The 20,642-nt window shown below is 38.6% G+C and overlaps 1 protein-coding gene across 15 annotated transcripts in view; it reads right to left on the reverse strand.

The window, feature by feature from the left end:
* The window catches only part of ACYP2 (acylphosphatase 2), a 339,796-nt gene that overhangs the window by 26,836 nt on the left and 292,318 nt on the right, over window positions 1-20,642 (reverse strand). For 2 of the 15 annotated variants that reach the window (XM_063789871.1, XM_063789867.1), the window contains one exon: window positions 10,927-10,996. The exons of 11 other annotated variants lie outside the window; for them this stretch is intronic. In XM_063789871.1, coding sequence (XP_063645941.1) covers window positions 10,969-10,996 — 28 coding nt within the window. In that variant the 3' untranslated portion in view covers window positions 10,927-10,968. Of the gene's footprint in view, window positions 1-4,642; window positions 4,811-10,926; window positions 10,997-12,567; window positions 12,635-20,642 lie in introns of those variants that run through there. 2 more of the 15 variants (XR_001715775.3, XM_063789865.1) reach the window with 2 other exon arrangements.

Here is a 20,642-nt window from a genome sequence, read left to right on the forward strand (position 1 = left end):
ACCTGGCATTGTTTATTGAAAGACTTAAAATGGGCTAGGTGCGGTGGCTGACGCCTGTAATCCCAGCAATTTGGGAGGCCGGGGTGGGCGGATCACGAGGTCAGGAGATTGAGACCATCCTGGCTAACACGGTGAAACCCTGTCTCTACTAAAAACACAAAAAAATTAGCTGGGCATGGTGGCGGGCGCCTGTAGTCCCAGCTACTCAGGAGGCTGAGGCAGGAGAATGGCATGAACCTGGGAGGCAGAGCTTGCAGTGAGCCGAGTGAGCCACTGGAGTCCAGCCTGGGTGACAGAGCGAGACTCCGTCATAAATAAATACATAAATAAATAAATTAATTAATTAAAATGTGCATAGTAGTTGGAGACTTGGGGATTTATCGCATTCTCTTTTTGGGTACATTTGAAACTTCCTATAATAAAATGTTTTTAAAGTGTTCAATGAAGATAAAAATATCATGGTAAATGACAAGTAATATATTATTACATAAAGGTAAGGTAAAATATAAATTAAGAAATAATATAGAACTGAAATAATGAATGTTGCCTAATTGTAGAAAGCTTTGTGCCTATGATTATCTAGCACATGAAATTATAAAACAATTTTCATTATTGAAATCATTTTTTTTTTTTTAAGACGGAGTCTCTCTCTATCGCCCAGGCTGGGGTGCAGTAGCACGACTGTGGCTCACTGCAACCTCCGCCTCCCAAGTTCAACAGATTCTCCTGCCTTAGCCTCCTGAGTAGCTGGGATTACAGGCGCATGCCACCACACCTGGCTAATTTTTGTATTTTCAGTAGAGACGGGGTTTCACCATGTTGGTCAGGCTGGTCTCGAACTCCTGACCTCATGATCCACCCGCCTCAACCTCCCAAAGTGCTGGGATTGCAGATGTGAGTCACTGCACCCGGCCCATTTTACTAATTTCTTAATAGGCATATTAAAGGATTTGTGTGTGTGTATATAAATGCATTAAATATCTCTGGAAAAATAAATGGAAACTATTAAAAGTAGCTGTCTCCTAGGAGGGAAAAGGAAGGAGGGAGAGTTATTTGTCACTGAATCTCCCATTGGTCCTTCTGAATTTTTGTACATCTTGCCTGTGTTGCCTTATTAAATAGGTAAACAAATAAAATGAGCATGCACTTTGATTCAGCGATTCTGCTCCTAAAATTCTATCCTAATAATCAAGGATGTAGGTAAAGATTTTGCCTCAAGAATGGTCATTACAGCATTGTACGTAACAGGAAAGTGTTTCAAGCAATTTAAATGTCTAATAATTAGGAATTTTTATATGTTATTTCCATAAATAGAAATAATAGCCATTAAATTTATGAAGATGAATTTTTACTAATATATAAAGATATTTGTAATATGGTATTATGCTTTTTTAAAAAGCAAGTTGCAAAACAGGATGTAGCGGATGACCCCACTTTTGTGAGAAAATAACATATGGACAGGAAAATATTTGGGAAATGTGCATCAAAGGGATAATAGTGGTTACCCCGTGAAATAAGAATGGCTTTCATTCTTTCCTTTTTTAATTATTTTCAAATTTCTCCAGTAAATATCAATTTAAAATTAACAAAAGATTATGAAAGGGTTTGAGAAAGTCCCTAAAGGAAAAAAACAATTTTTCTTGTGTGTGGTGTGTGTGTGTGTGTGTGTGTGTGTGTGTGAAAGAACAATCTGAACCCAAAGAAAAAGATGAAATGTGGTTTTCATGATCAAAGTCAAAGTCATTACAATAAATGCTGAAATTTTATTGACAATGTCTCTAGCTGGGAGGTAATGACATCCAGAGTTAAACACTAATGAAGATTCTACCCATGGTATTGAGTCTTTTCAGTGGGTTTAGTAACTCCATCATGGTAATGCAAGGGTAATTTTTCCCCCAGTGTGTAAATAAGTGTTATAACATTGACAACTATTAGACTAATGTATGTAGGATGTTTAACAAAGGAGAATGCTGTCTGAAATATCTACACTAACAACATGGAGACACCAGACATTTTGAGTGAGAGACTTTTATTAACTAAAATATGCTATTGGGACAATGGCCAGAGGGGAAGGGTCTTGCACAGCTTGCTAAGGACTTTTACTTTTTCTGTAAAGACATGGATGAAGTTGTATTTTGGGATAAAAACTCAAGGTAAAGGATAGGTTAGAGGAATGAAAATTAAGCACAAGGATAATAATGATTATCGGGGTACAGTAATAATTGTAATCTCTTTAAAGGAATTTTTCCTAACAAGGATAGAAAGGATAAACATGTAAGCTATTTAAGTTCTAGTTTCAACTTTTTTTCAGAAAAAGATATATGACATATAAATGTAAATATAAAACCCATACCAATTGCTTTGTAAACTCCTATCATACATATAATTAGGGATACGCTTAATGTTGCATTTTGTTTGACTAAATATTAACTAATTAGAAATTCCATTAAATCAGAATGTATTTTGCCCTTATCAAATAGTCCATTAGGCAAATCAAGCAGGGCTTGGATGTTCATTATAAAACAATACGTGCTGACTTTCCAATTTCACCTAAATGTAATTCACTTAATATGTTAGATTGTATAAATATGCTTAATCATTTCTCTATGCTTGATGTTCCTTAGAAAGGAAATTGTTAGATACAAAACTGATTCACACTGATAGCTATCAGTTTCTCCCTGTCAGAGCCTTGGGAAGCGCATCCCTAGGAGAGCTGAAATAAAACACTAGAAGATTTCCCCATTCCTAAATTATTCCCTGATTTTATGGAAAAGGTTCTAAAGAAATGTTTTCTCTCCTGACCTAATACTGGAAGCTAGAAATAGTCAAGTGGGACTATTCCTCTTTCAAAATTAAAGACTGTTGCCAGCATACTGATGAGATTTTTACCTCTATGAAATAGCCAATTTCAAATAGTCAGTAGCCAATCCTCAGTTTCCTGTGGTTGGGAAGAAGATAGTGAGATACAGGACAGATAACGAGACCTAAATAGTCAGCTGTTTCTGGAAAAGTATACTCAGATTTAGGTTCATATTAGTCTGGCTGCTTTAGAAATGATAGTTGAATTCATACAATTTAAGGGTTTACATGAAATCTAACTTGAATAAAGAAAGAAAAGCAGCCTCAATTTGGTCATCCAGTAGAGCTGAATCATTTTAACTCAAGGTCCAAATAAATTTATTGGTGCATTTATTAAAACCAAAGTTATTGAGGCAAGGAGGTTTTTTTCTTCTTTTATACCTTACCTTACACAGAACTTAAAAATAATATTCAGAAGCCTGAAACATGGTCTAGATAATTCAGGACCATCTCAGGTTGAACTGAGTATTTTGAGCTATGTGAGGTTGAACTGCATATTTTGGTTTAGTTAAATGATATCGAAAGCACCACTGTTTAATGTGGTAGCACAAAACTGCAGCTGCTATTACATCATTCTGCTTTGTATCCATGTTGGAGAAACCATGCATGGCTGATGTAATGTTTTCTCTTCTTGCAAATACTGTGGCTCATAAATTTTGATTCCCTATGGCTCTCTCCCATGCTTCTTTTTATATAAAAACTTAGGGAAAATCTTTGACATTCTAAGGTTAAGTGATTTGCAACAAAAAATGTTTAATTTCCCTAGATTTTTCTTTTAGTTTCAGAGAACTTCTTTTTTTTTTTTTTTTTTTGAGATGGAGTCTTGCTCTGTCACCCAGCCTGAGGGCAGTGGTGTGAACATGGCTCACTGCAGCCTTGGCCTTTCAGGCTCAAGTGATCCTCCCACTAGCTGGGACCACAGGTGTGCACCACCATACCTGGTTAATTTTTTATTTTATTTTGTAGAAATGGGCTCACTATGTTGCCCAGGCTGGTCTTAAACCTCTGGGCTCAAGCAATCCTCCCACCTCAGCCTCCCAAAGTGCTGGGATTACAGTTGATATGGTTTGGCTGTGTCCCCTACCAAATCTCATCTCCACAACTATCATGTGTCATAGTAGAAACCTGGTGGGAGGTGATTGAATTATAGGGGCAGGTCTTTCCTGCCCTGTTCTTGCGATGGTAAGTCTCACGAGATCTGATGGTTATTATAAGGGGGAGTTTTACCGCACAAGCTCTCTTTTCTTGCCTGCTGCCATCCATGTAAGATGTGACTGCTCCTCCTTGCCTTCCACCATAATTATGAGGCTTCCCCAGCCACGTGAAACTGTAAGTCCATTATAAACCTCTTTCTTTTGTAAATTGCTCAGTCTCAGGTATGTCTTTATCAGCAGTGTGAAAACAGACTAATACAACAGGCATAAGCCATCTTGCCCAGCCTAAAGAACAATTTTATAGTCTCAATATAATGGTGGTTTTTGAGAAGCTCAGAAGACAAAACGAGACACTTGTTCATGGTGCAAATTCCTGTTTTTAATTCCAAAAATAACTGTTTGTAACTATTGGTAGTATAGGTCTTCCCTCTCTCCCGGCTTTGGCTGGGATGAAGTGGAGGGCAGGAAGGTTATTGGAATATCTGTTCAGAATTATTCACGCATAAAAGTTTAGAAATGTGGCCAGGTGCGAGGGCTCATGCCTGTAATCCCAACACTGGCAGGTCGAGGCAGGTGAATCACCTGAGGTCAGGAGTTCACGACCAGCCTGGCAAACATGGTGAAATGCCATCTCTACTAAAAATATAAAAAATTAGATGGGCGTGGTGGTGGGCACCTGTAATCTTAGCTAATCGGGAGGCTGAGGCAGGAGAATTGCTTGAATCTAGGAGGCAGAGGTTGTAGTGAGGTGAGACTGTCCCACTGCACTCCAGCCTGGCAACAGAGCCAGAATCTGTCTAAAACAAAAACAAACAAACAAAAAGTTTAGAAATGTTAACTAATGACTTCAATGAGATTTTAAGTTTAAAAACCATAATTACAAAATCTACAGATTCTATGCCTTCTAGGGGCTGTGTAACTTCCTTTGGAATTTTTTGGCATAACAAAGAACACTCAATTAATGTACTAGTATTGTAGTATATCTTCTAATGGAGCACTTAAAACTTTGTATGTTTAAATTACAGACGAGAACATAAGACTTAGTTTCCCATTGCATACCCAAACAGAAATGTTAATGCATGTGCACCATAGTTTGTCATTTGTTCAAAATTGGGTTTGGACAGACTCTAGTTTATTAAATTTGAACAGTCAGTTTTCTCATATTGTTGCTGTAACAGAAGCAGAAAGATAAAAATAACCCAAACAACTTTGTCAGAGAAAAGCCTGCCTACCACTGTTCCCACCTTGATCCTTCCTAGTTTCCTGCTTTCCTAACCCCAATTCTTTGAAAACAAGATGAAAACAAGCTGACCTGGTACTAAACATCTTCTTGTGAAAAGGCTCATGACAAATACAGTCTTTATAGAAGCTTCCACATTTGAAATGTGAAATGGTGAGATTTTTAGGAGATACCACATGAGTTTGTATTCTATCATTGAAAGTCTCTCTTGTAGGAAAAGCATTAAGACTGTTGTCTTTGCCTCATTCATTCATTCATTCTGCATCAACAAATATTTATTGAATACTTGTTATGTGCAAAGCAATATAAGCAACTCAAGGATGTGGACAGTATAGCCTCTGTCAGAATTTGTATAATGCATATTCAGGAACAGTCAGCCTGTCAAAATTGGATCATCTTATCTGACTTACATTTGGATGAGGACATCATTGGTACAATGGAAAGACCACTGGTCGTGAAGGAAGCCACTTACTCCATCGTTTGCTATTTCTAAGATCTGAGATAAATTAACCTCAAAGCGCTGATGGCTTGGAGAGCAGTGAAAACAAGAACATAGACTACCTTCAGGATTACTTTCACATAGACTTACTATGACCTAGAAACAGGAAGTGTGAAGCATATGCACAAGACACAGATGCAAGCGAGCGGATTCAGCTCTGAGATCCCTCCCTAGTTCCTCATAGATCACTGGCCAAAGTTCACGGTCAGTGCAGCTCCTGGGTAGAGATAAACCTGCCAGGTCACAGGAGCCCAGAGACACAGACTCACAGCCTTTCATTCACAGACCCCCATAGTTAGGCCCCTCAGTGTTCCATTTTTTATTGCTTCTTGGGGCCTAACATGGGCAGCCTACATCTGCTAAACTTCAGTTTCCTCAACACTGATATTTAATAATTGTATACTTGGTAGGCTTGTTCTCAGCCTTGGGCAAGATGGTCGATATGAAGTGTTTAGCATGGTGCTTGATCCATGAAAAGAAGGTGCTTCATCAATGGCTTCCTCAGTTGAGGAACTGAAAGTAACATGTATGTTTCTTGCCTTTCCAGCCTAGCACTCTAATACAGGAATAATGGCAACTGCATTCACTTCGTGACAACAGAATGATACATTAAGGGGTGAGAGAAAACTATGATTATTTGCAGAAAGCAATGCATGTCTAAAAATCCTAAGAAATTTGCTTATTAGCCTATGTGAGTTTATCAAAGTGACTAGGTTTATAGTGAATTCACTATAATTAGGGGATTTCTTTATTGTGGTAACCACTAGTTTAACAAAAAGAGAAGAAATCCCATTTAACATAGCCACAAAAAAGGGCGGAGGGGACACAGAAAAAACCACTTTACTGAGGTCGTGGTATTGCAGTTAAAGAGTTTAATTAATGCAAGGCTGCCAAGCAGAAGGACTGGGGTTATCACTCAAATCAGTCTCTCTGATAAGGGGCTAGGGTTTGTATGGATAATTTGGTGCACAGAGGGATAGGGAATGGGTGCCGATGATTGATTTGGGATGAAATCACAGGGGTATGGAAAATGATCCCAGTGTGCTGAGTCCTCCTTTGGGTGGGGGGCCACAGGACACACTGGTTGAGTCATGAGTCACTGGTTGGATATGGTCAGTCAGTTGCCAGAAAACAAAAGTGAAAAAACATCTCAAAAACCCAATGGTAGGTTCTACAATAGTGATGTTATCTATGGGCGCAATTGGGGAAGTCTTAAATCTTGTGACCTCTGGCCACATGAGTACTGAGCAGTAAGGGATTATAGAAACTATGCCTACATTTGAGCAGAATTGAGGCTCCTCCCATAATACTAATCTTGTGGCCTTTCATTAGTTTTACAAAGGTGGCTTCAGTCCCGGACAAGGAGGGGATCAGTTTTAGGGAGGGACTATTATCATCCTTGGTTCAAAGTCAAACTATAAACTAAATTTCTTCCATAGTGAGCTTGGCCTATGCCCTGGAATGAGCAAGGAGCACCACCTGTGAGGCAAGAAGCATCTTGCCTCAGTCTCTCACTTTTATCATCTCTGCAAACGTGGTTTCAAACCATGACATTTATAAAGAAAATGACAAAGAATTGTATGTGCCATATGTAAAGAAAAGTACAAAGCTTTAATGGACTATACAAAACAAGATAAACAGATTTAGATATATATTATATAGAAAAACAATGTTCACCAAGTAAAGTTATTTACTGTTTGTTAAATATTGAAATTCCACACTAACAAAGAAAGTGTGACTTATGATGCTGCTCTAGTCTCCAGAATTTCCCCAGGAAATCCTAAAACCTAAAGTATTAAGTTATTACACTAATTGAATAAAGCAGTGTAAGACATGTAGAAATAAATTCAACATATACTATTATAAAATTAGGAAAAAATAAGTTAGTAATTACATTTTATTCATTGTATTCATTTTTATTTTTTATCTTTATTTTTAAAATTTTGAGACATATCTCGCTTTGTCACCCAGGCTGGAGTGTAGTTGTGTGATCATGGCTCACTCACTGTAGCCTCGTCTACTGAGCTCAAATGATCTTCCCACTTCAGCCTCCCAAACAGGTGGGACTACAGATGTGTGCCACCATGCCTGGCTAATTATGTTTTAATAATTGCCAGGGTAACTGGCTAACAAACACAAAAACAAAAAGTAATTTAAATTAGCACTTATGGTACAAAGCAGAGTAAGATCATAGTGCATTAAAGAGTTAACTGTATCCTTTAATTTTTAGCAAAGCTAGGAGAAATATGCATCAAATATTTGTGAAATCTTTAGACAGCATTTTTGAAAAGCTTATAGCAACAATGGAAATCACACAAAAAATAGCTTAAAAACATCAAGTGATTTTAACATAAAAAAACTAACAATGATTGAAACACACAAGAAGAGAAACATAATTAGGAAACAGGGAAGAAGTTAGTATACATAACAAATTAAGGACTTATCCAAATCTTCAAAAATATTAAAACCTCAAGAGATAAATGGTCAGAGGACATAAACATACTATTTGCATAAGAAGAAATTTAAGTAAATTAGATGCATAAATAAATTCTTGGAAGGATATTTATAATAGCAAAAAACTGGAAACAAAATACCCAGTATAAATTACATTGCATCAACTCAACAGACTGTTATATAGCCATTAGAATTATTATTATGAAAACTGGAAAATTTGTTATATAATTCATATTATACACGTAGAAAAACAAATGAAAATTGTTATTGATATAGAATAGTGGAATAATGGCTTTTCTATAAATAAAATTGAGGTGGAACAAGGGAACAGCTGTACTAGTTATTGAACATTATTACTGATTTTAATATCTATTGCATTTTTCAACATAGAGATGAGAGCAAAAAAGTTAAACAGAAGAAATCAGGGATATTAGTGCCAAATGGTAAGTTATTCAGCTTCCTAGAGTTAGGATCTTTCACCATGCCAGAACTTTTACAGAGAACACTCACATTTCCCAAAGGCACTGGGGAAGGTGAGGAACACGCTGTGGGAGTCACCAACCATATGTGATGATGGTTATACCTTTGTCTATGGGGCCTTATTCTGGGATATCAGTGTCATCAGTTTGTCTTTCTCCTTCCTGATGCTTTATTCTTATCATAATTCTTTTTAAAGTTTGCAGTTTGCCTGGATTTAGATAAAGGTCTTCATCTTTTAACTGTGAATTTATTTCTTATATGTAGCTCCTAACATATTTCAGTATCCTCTTTGCCATCCCTTGCCATCTTGTTTACTGTTTCTCATGTAAAAGGCATTGTTTAGATTAAGAGTTAACAGCTCAGGCTGGGCACAGTGGCTCATGCCTGTAATCCCAGCACTTTGGGAGGCTGACCTGGGATAATCGCTTAAGGCCAAGAATTCAAGACTAGCCTGGGCAACATAGTGAGCCCCTGTCTCTACAAATAATAATAAAAATCAAAACAGTTAAAAATTTGAATAATGGGCACAGTTTCACTCCTGGCTGAGTGTGTGACCTTGGACAAATTACTTATTTGTAAGCCTTGGATACATTTATAAGTAAGATGGAAATGATGACACAAACTTCGTTGGGTAATTATGAGGTTTAAATTAAGAGATAATTCATATAATGTGCTTAGTGTGTTACCTACTTATAACATTGTAAACTCTCAGGTTATGACATGAATATGTCACTTAAATGCCTTTCAAATTTTTAACTATTAAGGAAAAAAAAGAAAAACTCACAACCTTAAAATAATTGTTTGTTTGAGAAAGGGGTCTTGCTCCAGGCTGGAGTGCAGTGCTGCCAACACGGCTCACTGCAGCCTTAACCTCCTGGGCTCAAGCATCCTCCCACCTCAGCCTCCCAAGTAGCTGGGACTCCAGACGCATGCCACCATTCCCAGCTAATTTTTTTTTTTTTTTTTGGTAGAGACTGGGTCTCACTATGTTGCCCAGGCTGGTTTCGAACTCCTGGGCTCAAGTGATCTTCCTGTCTCAGCCTCCCAACTTGCTGGGATTACAGGTGTCAGTCACTGCACTCAGCCAGTTCTACTTCTTTCCATACATTGGGTAGATCACTATAAGAAAGTCATGGTTAAATTTAAAAAGGCAAGTTCCCTTTCTTTGCCTTTTAAAAGACACCTTGAATATGGAATGGAATAGTGTATAAATAAATCGACCAGGTTTCCTTAATCACCACACCTAAGTAAACTGTATTTACTGAAAACAGAAAGATGACGAGAAGGAAAATGCATTTATTCAATCCTGGCTTTATGACTTAAGTAGTCCAACAACCTCATTGCAGCTACTAAAGTCTGTCAAATGATCAAAACCAAAATATAGAACTATTTGCTATAGTTCATATTTAAACTTTTGAAAATGATTCTCAGTTGAAAAGTTCAGGTAGGGAGGAAGGGGCATTTTCAAAGGAATTAAATGTTGTGGTTCAGGTTCAAAGCAGCTATGGCTGGCAGAAAATCAAGGCTTTCCATATTGTGTCTTAGGTAGTGATACCAAATGGGGTGCAGGTATTGTATATATGTATTTTTAAAATTTGAAATTGGTAAGTGTAATATGAGCATTACTTGGACTTTATTTGAATTTATTTGAATTTCAACAGCTACCAACAGATGTGCTTAGCATGAATAGGCCCCAATTCCCAAATAGCACAATATTTCAAATCTATTTTAGATTCTGAAACAAGAGCCGATTCCAGGAAGATAGCTCTGAACCTTTTTCCCAGCTGCAGAAATAACTCTGCTTGTTGCCCCTCTGACCTACACCAAGGGAAGCTGCTTGAAAAGATGTTCTTTTGCCAACAATCATTTTACCATTGTAACCCACAAGTGGAAAAACAAACTGTTGGCTCCTCTTCAGAAAACCTATTCTCACATCGCCAGAACCAGGTAGATAAAGAAAGCAAACCATAGAGTTCTTTTAATTCCTGTCTCATTTTCCAGAATGATCTTTAAATTTTTGTTACCCCAGGGAGGCCTATTGTTCATGGCATGTATGAAATGGGGCTTATATATATGTCAACAATTGGTGACTATTAACCTTCCCCCAAATAATTAAATTCATCTAGGGAGGCTTTAGGACCACTCTTCCCCCAGCTCCCAATTCCTTCTCCCTCCTTCTGTTCCCACCCCTTACTTTAGGATGTATAAGCCCTTCTCATTTGAAAGTAGAAACCTCTCACCTGAATTCTCCTCTAGCTGTTGCCCTATCTTGTTTCTTTTCTTCACCCAGCTTCTGGAGCTGATGAATTCCTATTAAGTCAAATGGAAATTCTGAATTTCCTTTCAGACATAATAATGTTTTTATTGGGAGCCTCTTTGTGCCAGGCACTTTTATAGGCCCCTAAAAAACATTTTCTTGATGAAAAAATACATGAATAATACATGCTTATTATAACAACTCAACAATACAGAAACAGATAAAGATAGCATCAATGCCTCTCCCCACTCAACTCCGTATCTTACCTTGTCCACCACAAGAGATAAGAATTACTAACCCTCTTTTGTAGCTGAGAATGGCTCAGAGAGTACCCCGTAGAGTTTAAAAGGAAGAGCTTTATAGGCTCAGATTGCCTGGGTTCATTTCTTCGCCTCACCATTCCCTATGTGTCCATCTGCAAATTAACATTTCTGCACCTCGGCCGGGTGCGGTGGCTCATGCCTGTAATCCCAGCACTTTGGGAGGCTGAGGCGGGCGGATCACGAGGTCAGGAGATTGAGAACATCCTGGCTAACACGGTGAAACCCCGTCTGTACTAAAAAAAAATACAAAAAATTAGCCAGGCGTGGTGGTGGGAGCCTGTAGTCCCAGCTACTTGGGAGGCTGAGGCAGGAGAATGGCGTGAACCCGGACGGCGGAGCTCACAGTGAGCCGAGATTGCGCCACTGCACTCCAGCATGGGCAACAGAGCGAGACTCTGTCTCAAAAAAAAAAAAAAAAAAAAGATAGATAGATATCTATATCTACCTATCTATCTATCTTTATCTAGCTATATCTATATCTATATATTTCTGCACCTCAGTTTTCTTATCTGTTGAACAGGGCCAATGATAGTACCTGGTTTATAGGGTGTTGTGATAAGGATGTAATTTGCTAAAACAAAATTGTTGGAAAAACATTTACTATCCAGTCCATATTTTAATTTCCTCCACTGTCCCAAGAATGCTTTTGAGAGTTTTCCTGTCCCCTACCCCAAACAAGGATCATATACTTATATTTTTGAAAGGGCATGGGCATGTCCAGTGGGTTGTGGTAAATGATTGAGTGTGTTGGTGGATCTTGTTTACTCATATTTTATTCAGTATTTTTGTATCAATATTCACAAGTAATACTAAAAAGTCCTTTAGTTGCAGAACGTAAGTTCTAGTATATGAGGTTTCCATTATTGTTATTTTGAAGGTGTTCTGTAATTTATTTATTTCCTTTTTGACCCAAGAGTTGATTTAGAGAGTTACTTATGTCAGCAATTACAGAACTGTTCTCAGAACATGCTGCTCACACTCTACTTTTTGCAATATATTGAGGTTTTTTATGGGCATAATAAATTCTCAATTTTTGTGAATGTCCAATGGGCACGTGAAAAGAAGGGGTATTCTCTATTTTCAGGATGCTGAGTCCTAGATAGCAAAAATAATGAGAGCCAATATTTATCAAATACTTAATATATGCTAAGCTTTGCTCTTTAGAACAATTCTGTGCTTCACAACAATTCTGGGAGGTAGGCACTATTATTATGTCAGTTTTACAGATAAGGAAACTGGGCACAAAAGTAACTTTCCCAAGGTTATTTAGTAACTAAGTGCAGTTTGAGATTTGGACTTACCACTCTTAACCACTACATTTCAACTTATTTAATTAATCTTCATATCACCCCTGTATGTAGATATTATCTGTGAAGCAGAGGAAGAAAACTCAGGCTCAAAGAGGTTAAGCATTTGCCCAAAGTCATAATAGGCCACACCCTGCATTCTTCCCCTTTCTCCTTGGTATTCCTTTCAACTGCCTCATCCATTGTCAAAAGGAGAGTAGGATGCTGATATGGTTTGGCTCTGTGTCTCCACCCATATCTCATCTTGTAAGCTCCCATAATTCCCATGTGTTGTGGAAGGAACCTGGTGGGAGATCACTGAATCATGGGGGTGGGTCTTTCCCATGCTATTCTTGTGATAGTGAATAAGTCTCATAAGATCTGATGGTTTTAAAAATGGGAGTTTCCATTTACAAGCTCTCTCTCTTTGCCTGCTGCCATCCGTGTAAGATGTGACTTGCTCCTCCTTGCCTTCCACCAAGATTGTGAGGCCTCCCCAGCCACTTGGAACTGTAAGTCCATTAAACCTCTTTCTTTTGTAAATTTCCCAGTCTCAGCTATGTCTTTATCAGCAGTGAGAAAATGGACTAATACACATGCTTATCTTTTGACCCCCTACTTTTTATTATACAAATTTTCCTACATACATAGAAAGCATAGTACAATCAAATAGCTACATAATTCCACCTAGTTAAAATTTGCTATATTTTCTTTCCTCCCTCTCTCCCCATAAGTTTGTTTTTGGCATTGTAGTTGAACTTTGTGAAGGTAAGTTGGAAATATCTTAACACTTGACTTCTAAATACTAAAATTCCTTTCCTGAGAATAAGAATGCTGTTTTCTATACTTTAATGCCATTTATCACACCTAAGAAAATTCATGTAATTCTTTTAAACATTTACTATCCAGTCCCTATTTTAATTTCCTCCACTGTCCCAAGAATGCTTTTGAGAGCTTTACTGTCCCCTACCCCAAACAAGGATCATATATCTTGTTGAAACAACTCACCACCTAAATTTATACTTATATTTTTGAAAGGGCATTAAGATTTCTACTTGTTTCTGTATAATATGCATCCACCCATCTCCAGACCGGCATCCCTTTTTGGGCAATTACCTTGGACCTTCTCCCTTTCCTCCCACCTTGTTTTTTACATCTGAGTTTGCGGCACTGTCTGCCTGGCTTCTGCCCTTCCTGGCTAGTCTCCTGTTTCTGCCTTCTTCATTCTAAGCTCCCTGAGCAGGATCTGAGAGGTGAAGCCAGCTGGGCTTCTGGGTCGGGTGGGGAGTTGGAAAACTTTTCTGCCTAGCTAGAGGATTGTAAACACACCAATCAGCAGGATGTGGGCGGGGCCAAATAAAGGAATAAAAGCCGACCGCCAGAGCCAGCAGCGGCAACCTGCTTGGGTCGCCTTCCACGCTGTGGAAGCTTTGTTCTTTCACTCTTCACAATAAATCTTGCTGCTGCTCACTCTTTGGGTCCGCACTACCTTTATGACCTGTAGCACTCACTGAGAAGGTCTGCGGCTTCACTCCTGAAGTCAGCGAGACCACGAACGCACCGGGAGGAACAAACAACTCCAGATGCGCCACCTTAAGAGCTGTAACACTCACTGCGAAGGTCTGCAGCTTCACTCCTGAAATCAAGCGAGACCACGAACCCACCGGAAGGAAGAAACTCCGGACCCTTCTGAACATCTGAAGGAACAAACTCTGCACACACCATCTTTAAGAACACTCATCGCGAGGGTCCGTCGTTTCATTCTTGAAGTCAGCGAGACCAAGAACCCACCAGATGGAACCAATTCTGGACACAGATCCATGCCTGTTTCATTCACCACTAAACATCTATCACCTCCCTGCCACACAAAAGGTGGTCAATAAATAGGCACTTACTGCTCTTCCTGTGCTCACTGTTTGGATTTGATGACTGAAGCTGGCTTCCTGGTTTCAACTAGTGATTGTAATATCTTTTCTCAGTATTCTGGCAGTTCAGTATATGGTGTATGTTAAAATAATGAAATTCTGGTATATTTATTTTACTATGATTATCCAGTACTGTAAAAGGTGCTGAATTATCATCTTGAAACATATGCAAAGAGTTATACAGTATATTAAAATTTGAAAAGAATGAAGGAGCAACTCTATACTCCTCCAAAGGAAAGAGAAAATATCAATGGACAACCCAAAGCTTTTTTTTCGACAGTGTGTGTCACCATGTCACCCAAGCTGGAGTGCCAGTGGCAATCATAACTCACTGGAAGCTCCAACTCCTGGGCTCAAGCGATCCTCCCATCTCAGCCTCCTGAGTAGCTAGGACTACAGGTATGCAGCACCATGCCTGGCTGATTTTTAAATTTCTTTGTAGAGTCACGGTGATATGGTTGGATATTTGTCCCCGCTCAAATCTCATGTTGAAATGTAATCCCCAGTGTTTGAGGTGGAGCCTGGTGGGAGATGACTGGATCATGGGGGCAGTTTCTCATGAATGGTTTAGCACCATCCCCTTGATGTTGTCCTCTTGACAGTGAGTGAGTTCTCACAAGATCTGGTCACTTAAGTGTGTGGCACCTCCCTCTCGCTCCTCCTCTTGCCATGTGCCTGTTGCCCCTTTGCCTTCCACCATGATTGTAAGCTTCCTTAAGTCTCCCCAGAAGATGAGCAGATGCCACACTATGCTTCCTGTAAAGCCTGCTGAACCAATTACACTTTTTTCTTTATAATTACCGAATCTCAAGTATTTTTTTATAGCAATTCAAGAATGACCTAACACACAGGGTCTCGTCTCACTACTTTGTCCACGCTGGACACAAACTCCAGCCTCAGGTGATTCTCCCACTTTGGCCCCCCATAGTGCTGGGATCACAGGCATGAGCCACTACACCCAGCTTCTAAACCTTCTATCACATACATAAATCTTACTCCTACTTCAAAGACCTTTCAATAAAGTGGAATGTGAATGGGACAGTAATTAATTAGGTTGATACAGTTGTACCTAATCTATATTCAAACAGGATAAATTAAAGATGATAAAGTTAAAACTAGAAATGCTTTACTTGAAACAAAAACTACAGTTTGCCATCCATAAAAAGTTATTTCTAAAAAAAAAAAAGTAATCACAAAGAGAGATTATCCTAAAATGACAACTCAAGAAAATAATAGGAATTAGAGCAAAACTCTGTTCACCTCTCTGCCACCAGTGTAGAAACTGAAAGCTTTTATAGCAGCTGGAAAAAACTTGCTCCAAAAAATACTCTTATGGTAATGATGACATCATCAATGCACTTTTTTTCATTTTCAATTTTCCATGATTAACCAACTTACTCATTTACTGTAGTATCAATTTCTTTTCTAATACTTAAAAATTTTTATCTAAATTAGGCTAGAGTGATTATGTCTAACACTTAGATATTAGAAACATTTTATAATATCTATTTTAAAATTTGCATTTAAAACGTATTACTTAGTTTCACTGTTGTATTTCCTGAATTCTGAACACTTTTAAAATAAGAGTCTGGTATAAATACTGGTATTTTGGTTTTGTGTAACATAAACACTGTAACAGCGGTTGCATCATTTTGCTCCTGTATCGCATTCACTGGTGGGGATGCTTGACACTAGCCAGGACACAGGTCCAGTCACAAGCCTGTGGCTCTGCTCACCCCTGGCTGAAACACTCTGGGGCTAGTCTATCAGGCCAGGACTCTACATAGACCTTTTAGCCTTTTACAGTTTCACCAGGCACAATAATGTATATTTTCTTTCTATGAGTGCTACATTAGTAGAAAATGATTAAATCATAATTTATTAACTTTGCCAAGGTAAATCATTTCCCATGCCCTGGTAACTCAAATATTTTTCTCCCCTCTTATCTATATTTATATACAATAAAGACGACTGCAGCTGTAAAGCTACTTGGTTAATCACTTAAAACTTCTTTTTGACCATTTCCTTCACAAACAGTTTGATAAACTTTCCATGGGAAACAGAAGAAATTAGCAAAGTGTACATCTCCCTCTCTTGTTTACCAACATTCTTTTGAATCTTACGAAAGTAACATATTGTATTCAGGCCGTCAGCTTTCTAAACTGGGTGGCCTAGTTCTAAGAAAAATAGTTCTGTATGTTAAATCACTATATAAACAATGTTGTTTAAAGAATTTAAGTCAAGAGAGAGGGATCCCTTTCAAAACAAGAACTGAAAAAGAATATTTGAGGAGTCCAAGGAAAACAAGACTATACAATTCACAGGCTCTTTTCAGTCATCTAATATTGAGCTTATCTTTTAAAACATCATGTTTTTCTGTTTCCCAGAGAATTTAAACACTTTACAATTCTGTGATGTGCAGATTAGTGGCTAAATTGTACTCTTCCCAAGAAGCCATATCGTTCTTCCTTCCCTTACTCATTTTTCATTTTTCTTTCCTTTTTCTCCCTCTTTCTCCACATCTCTATTTCTGCCTCTAGTTGACAAAACATTTCAGAGATTTTATATAGCTCTCCTTGTTCTCCCTTTTTTTAGGAAAAAAAAATTATAGCCAGAATATTTCAGGCTCCAAAGTTGAAATTGTATATTATTCTTTTCAACTGTTTCTAGTCCATGCCTTAGAACAAAGCAGAATGGAACCCCAAAAGAAAATAACACTTCACAATGAACTCAAAGAATAATATCACTACTCACCTTTCAATTTTAAAAAATACATGTTTCCTAATGTATGTGTACCCTTGGGGAGATGTATAATACCAGGGTCTGTGACACTAAGAAATATAAAATTCTAAAGGTGTCTGCCTTCCCACTAACTGATTTTATCGAAAGGTAGTGGTGCTATACCTTGGCCCTAGAATACAAATCCAGCTTTGAGTCTCCCGTCAATGGTTTGGACCACCTATTGCCCTAAAACGTTGCTACTGTCATGTCATTCCCTCTCATTTCTCATGTTTTTTAGCTCCTGCCTCATTCTCACTTCTCTCTTGTCTTATCTCTCAGTGATTTCAATATACACATAGACTATCCTTCCTATCCTGGCCTGTTGGCTCATTGACCTCCTCCCCTGCAATGACCTTATCCTATCCTCTGTCTGCCTCATTAGAGACCATCTTGGATTCATGAATAGGATTCTGACTAATCCCTTGCAGGTCATTCTCAAACCACTGTCTCTCAGCCCTCTAGCTTATTCTCCCTAGGACTCGACCCCAGGAGACCTTCAGTACCCTGAATCTTCCAATTCATTGATCAGACCACCTTTTCGCTGACCTCATCCTGTATGTCTTCCGTTCCTCCAGCTTAAACTCTAAGATCAATTATTCTAATTATTCTCTTGCCCTTCTTGTTTCAGGTCTAAATCCAACTCTGCTTATTCACACTGCAGCTGTAAGTTGAATGCGGCTGGAGAAAAATTCATAGCCATGCTGATGGGCCTCATTTCCAATTCATGACTTTAACATTGTCTGACAATACTTTAGGTCATAGTCTAGTCACTCTTCTCTCTAGACAACTATTTCATACCTTCTTCTCTGTCCTCAGACTCCCACTGCCTCTTGCCCCATCCTCATACTCATTTGATCATCTTGCTTTCTATTTCACTGAGAACAATGAAGCAATCAGAAGACGATTTCATAAATCTCACTATCACTTCTACCTGTTTACTAGCATATACACCTCACACTTCGACTTCCTGCCAGTTACCACTAGTGAACTTGCCATGCTCCTAGAGCTGACATCTCCTTCTCCACTTAGGCACTAGATTCCACCTCCTCTTGTCTATTCCAGGACATCCCTCCAATAATGCTTCCTTCTGTCTCTTACATCATTAGTTTTATGCTCCCTACTGGATCATTCACATCAACCTGCTTCTTTACACATGCTTCATCTCCCATTTTAAAAACACGTTCTTTGATCCATTTCCCCACCAGCTATCATCCCATTTCTTTGAAACAAAACTTCTCAAAACAGTTGTATATACACGCTGTTTTCACTTTTTCGCTTCCTGTTTTCTCTTAAACTTATTCCAGCCAAGCTATTATCCCACCACTCCACTGAAAGTAGCTTGACTACTCGTCATGATCCCATTTCTTTGTTTCTTTTTGGAGAAAAATTCCTCAAAAGAATTGTCAATATTCAATCTCCATTTCTTTTCTCCCTTTCCCTTTCAAACATATTTCAACCCCCACCACTCCACTGAAAGTGCTCTTTTTGAGTCTCCAGTGACTCTTTGTTGTAAAATCCGATGGTCAATTCTCAGACCTCATACTAACTGACATGTGAGCACCCTGTGACACAGCTGAACACCTTCCTTTACACATTTGGCTTCAAGCACATTGCACTCTCTTGGTTTCCTTCCTACCCTGCTGGTCTCTCTTCAGTCTTCCTTGCTGTTTTTCCTCTTTCTCTTGACCTTATACTTTTGGAGTCTTCAGGGCCCAGCTTATCAGGACTCACTATCTTAGTGTTCTCATCCAACCCTTTGACTTTAAATTCCATGCATGCTGATTATCCCAAAATGTGAATAACTATCTCAGACCTCTCCTGAGCTCTAAACTCATTATGCCCACTTGGCATCTCAACTCTGGTGTCCAATAATCATCTCAAACAATATGTTAAAAGAGAGAGACAACTCTGATTTTCCTGCAAAGATCTTCCTCACTATAACCTTCACCATCTCTGCTTCCAGTAACTCCATCCTACCAGTTGCTCATGTCAAAATCATTGGAGTCATCCTTGACTTCTCTCTTTCTCTTACACCCCATGCTGGGAGGTGGGGCCTTTAAGAGGTGATCAGGTCCTTAAGATGGATTTATGTTTTTCTTGCAAGGCTGGATAACTTCTCATGGGAATGGATTAGTTTTTGAGAGAGTGGGTTGCTATAATGCAAGTCAGCCTCTCTTGTCCATTCTTTCCCAGGTGCTTGCTTGCTCTTCTGCTTTTTTGTCATGCTACTTCATAGCACAGCATATTGGACTTCTCAGCCTCCAGAATTGTGAGTTAAATAAGCTTTTCTTTATAAATTACCCAGTCTCAGGTATTCAGTTACAGCAACAGAAAATGAACTAAGAGATCCCATAGCCAATTTACCATGAAATCAGGCTGACTCTACCATCATACTATGTCCACCATCCACCTCCATTGCTACCACCTGGTCTGAGAAACATCTTTCACCTGGGTTACTGCAGTAGCCTCCTAAAAGATCCCCCTAAATCTACCATTGCCACCCTACAGATTATTTTTCACCCAGGAGCCAGAGTGAGTCACGCAAAACTTAAGTCAGATTTTGTGTCCTCTGCTCAAAATCCTATAGTAATTTCCCATTTCACTAAGAATAAAAGCCAAATTTCTTACACTATCATACAAGACCCTACTTGATCTAGCCTCCCTCATTCACTGTGCTCCAGTCACGCTGGCCTCCTTGTTATTTCTTGAACATTCCAGACATGCTCCTGTCTTAGTGCCTCTGCTTAGCACTTCTCGTGCTGAAATGCTCTCCTCCAGGATTTCTACTAGCTGACTCCCTCAACTTCTTTGACTCTTCGCCAAAATCTCATATTTTCAATGAGAATTCCTCTGACCACCCTATTTCATACTACAATCTGCTCCCCACTCCCTACCCCCAGGACTTTCAATCTCCTTGCTCTATTGTTTTTTCCATAGCACTTATAACTTTCTAATGTGCAATATTGGTTTCTTGTTATTATCTTTCTCCCCTGCTAAAATGTAAACCCCAAGAGGGAAGAAATCTTTGGTCTGTTCACCGTTATATCCAGAGGGCCTATAAGAGTACCAGGCACACAGTAGGTACCCAATAAACATTTGTTGAATGTTTAATAAATATAAGTATTTGTTGAATGTTTAATAAATATAAAAATGGATTATGTGTTCCTTGAAGGTTTGGTAGCAGTCGCCTCAAAATCATTTGAACCTCATGCTATTTTTGTGGAAACATTTTTTTAAGCTACTGATTCCATTTGTTTATTGTCTCTAGGTCTATTTAGATTTTCTATTGCATTTCAGTCCGTGTTGATAAGTTATACATTTCTATGAAGCCATATATTTCATCTAAGTTTGAAAATGTATTGGCATAAAGCTGTCTAACATCCT

Source organism: Pan troglodytes, chromosome 12 (genome assembly GCF_028858775.2).
Source record: "Pan troglodytes isolate AG18354 chromosome 12, NHGRI_mPanTro3-v2.0_pri, whole genome shotgun sequence".
In the NCBI taxonomy this organism is placed as follows: Eukaryota; Metazoa; Chordata; class Mammalia; order Primates; family Hominidae; genus Pan; species Pan troglodytes.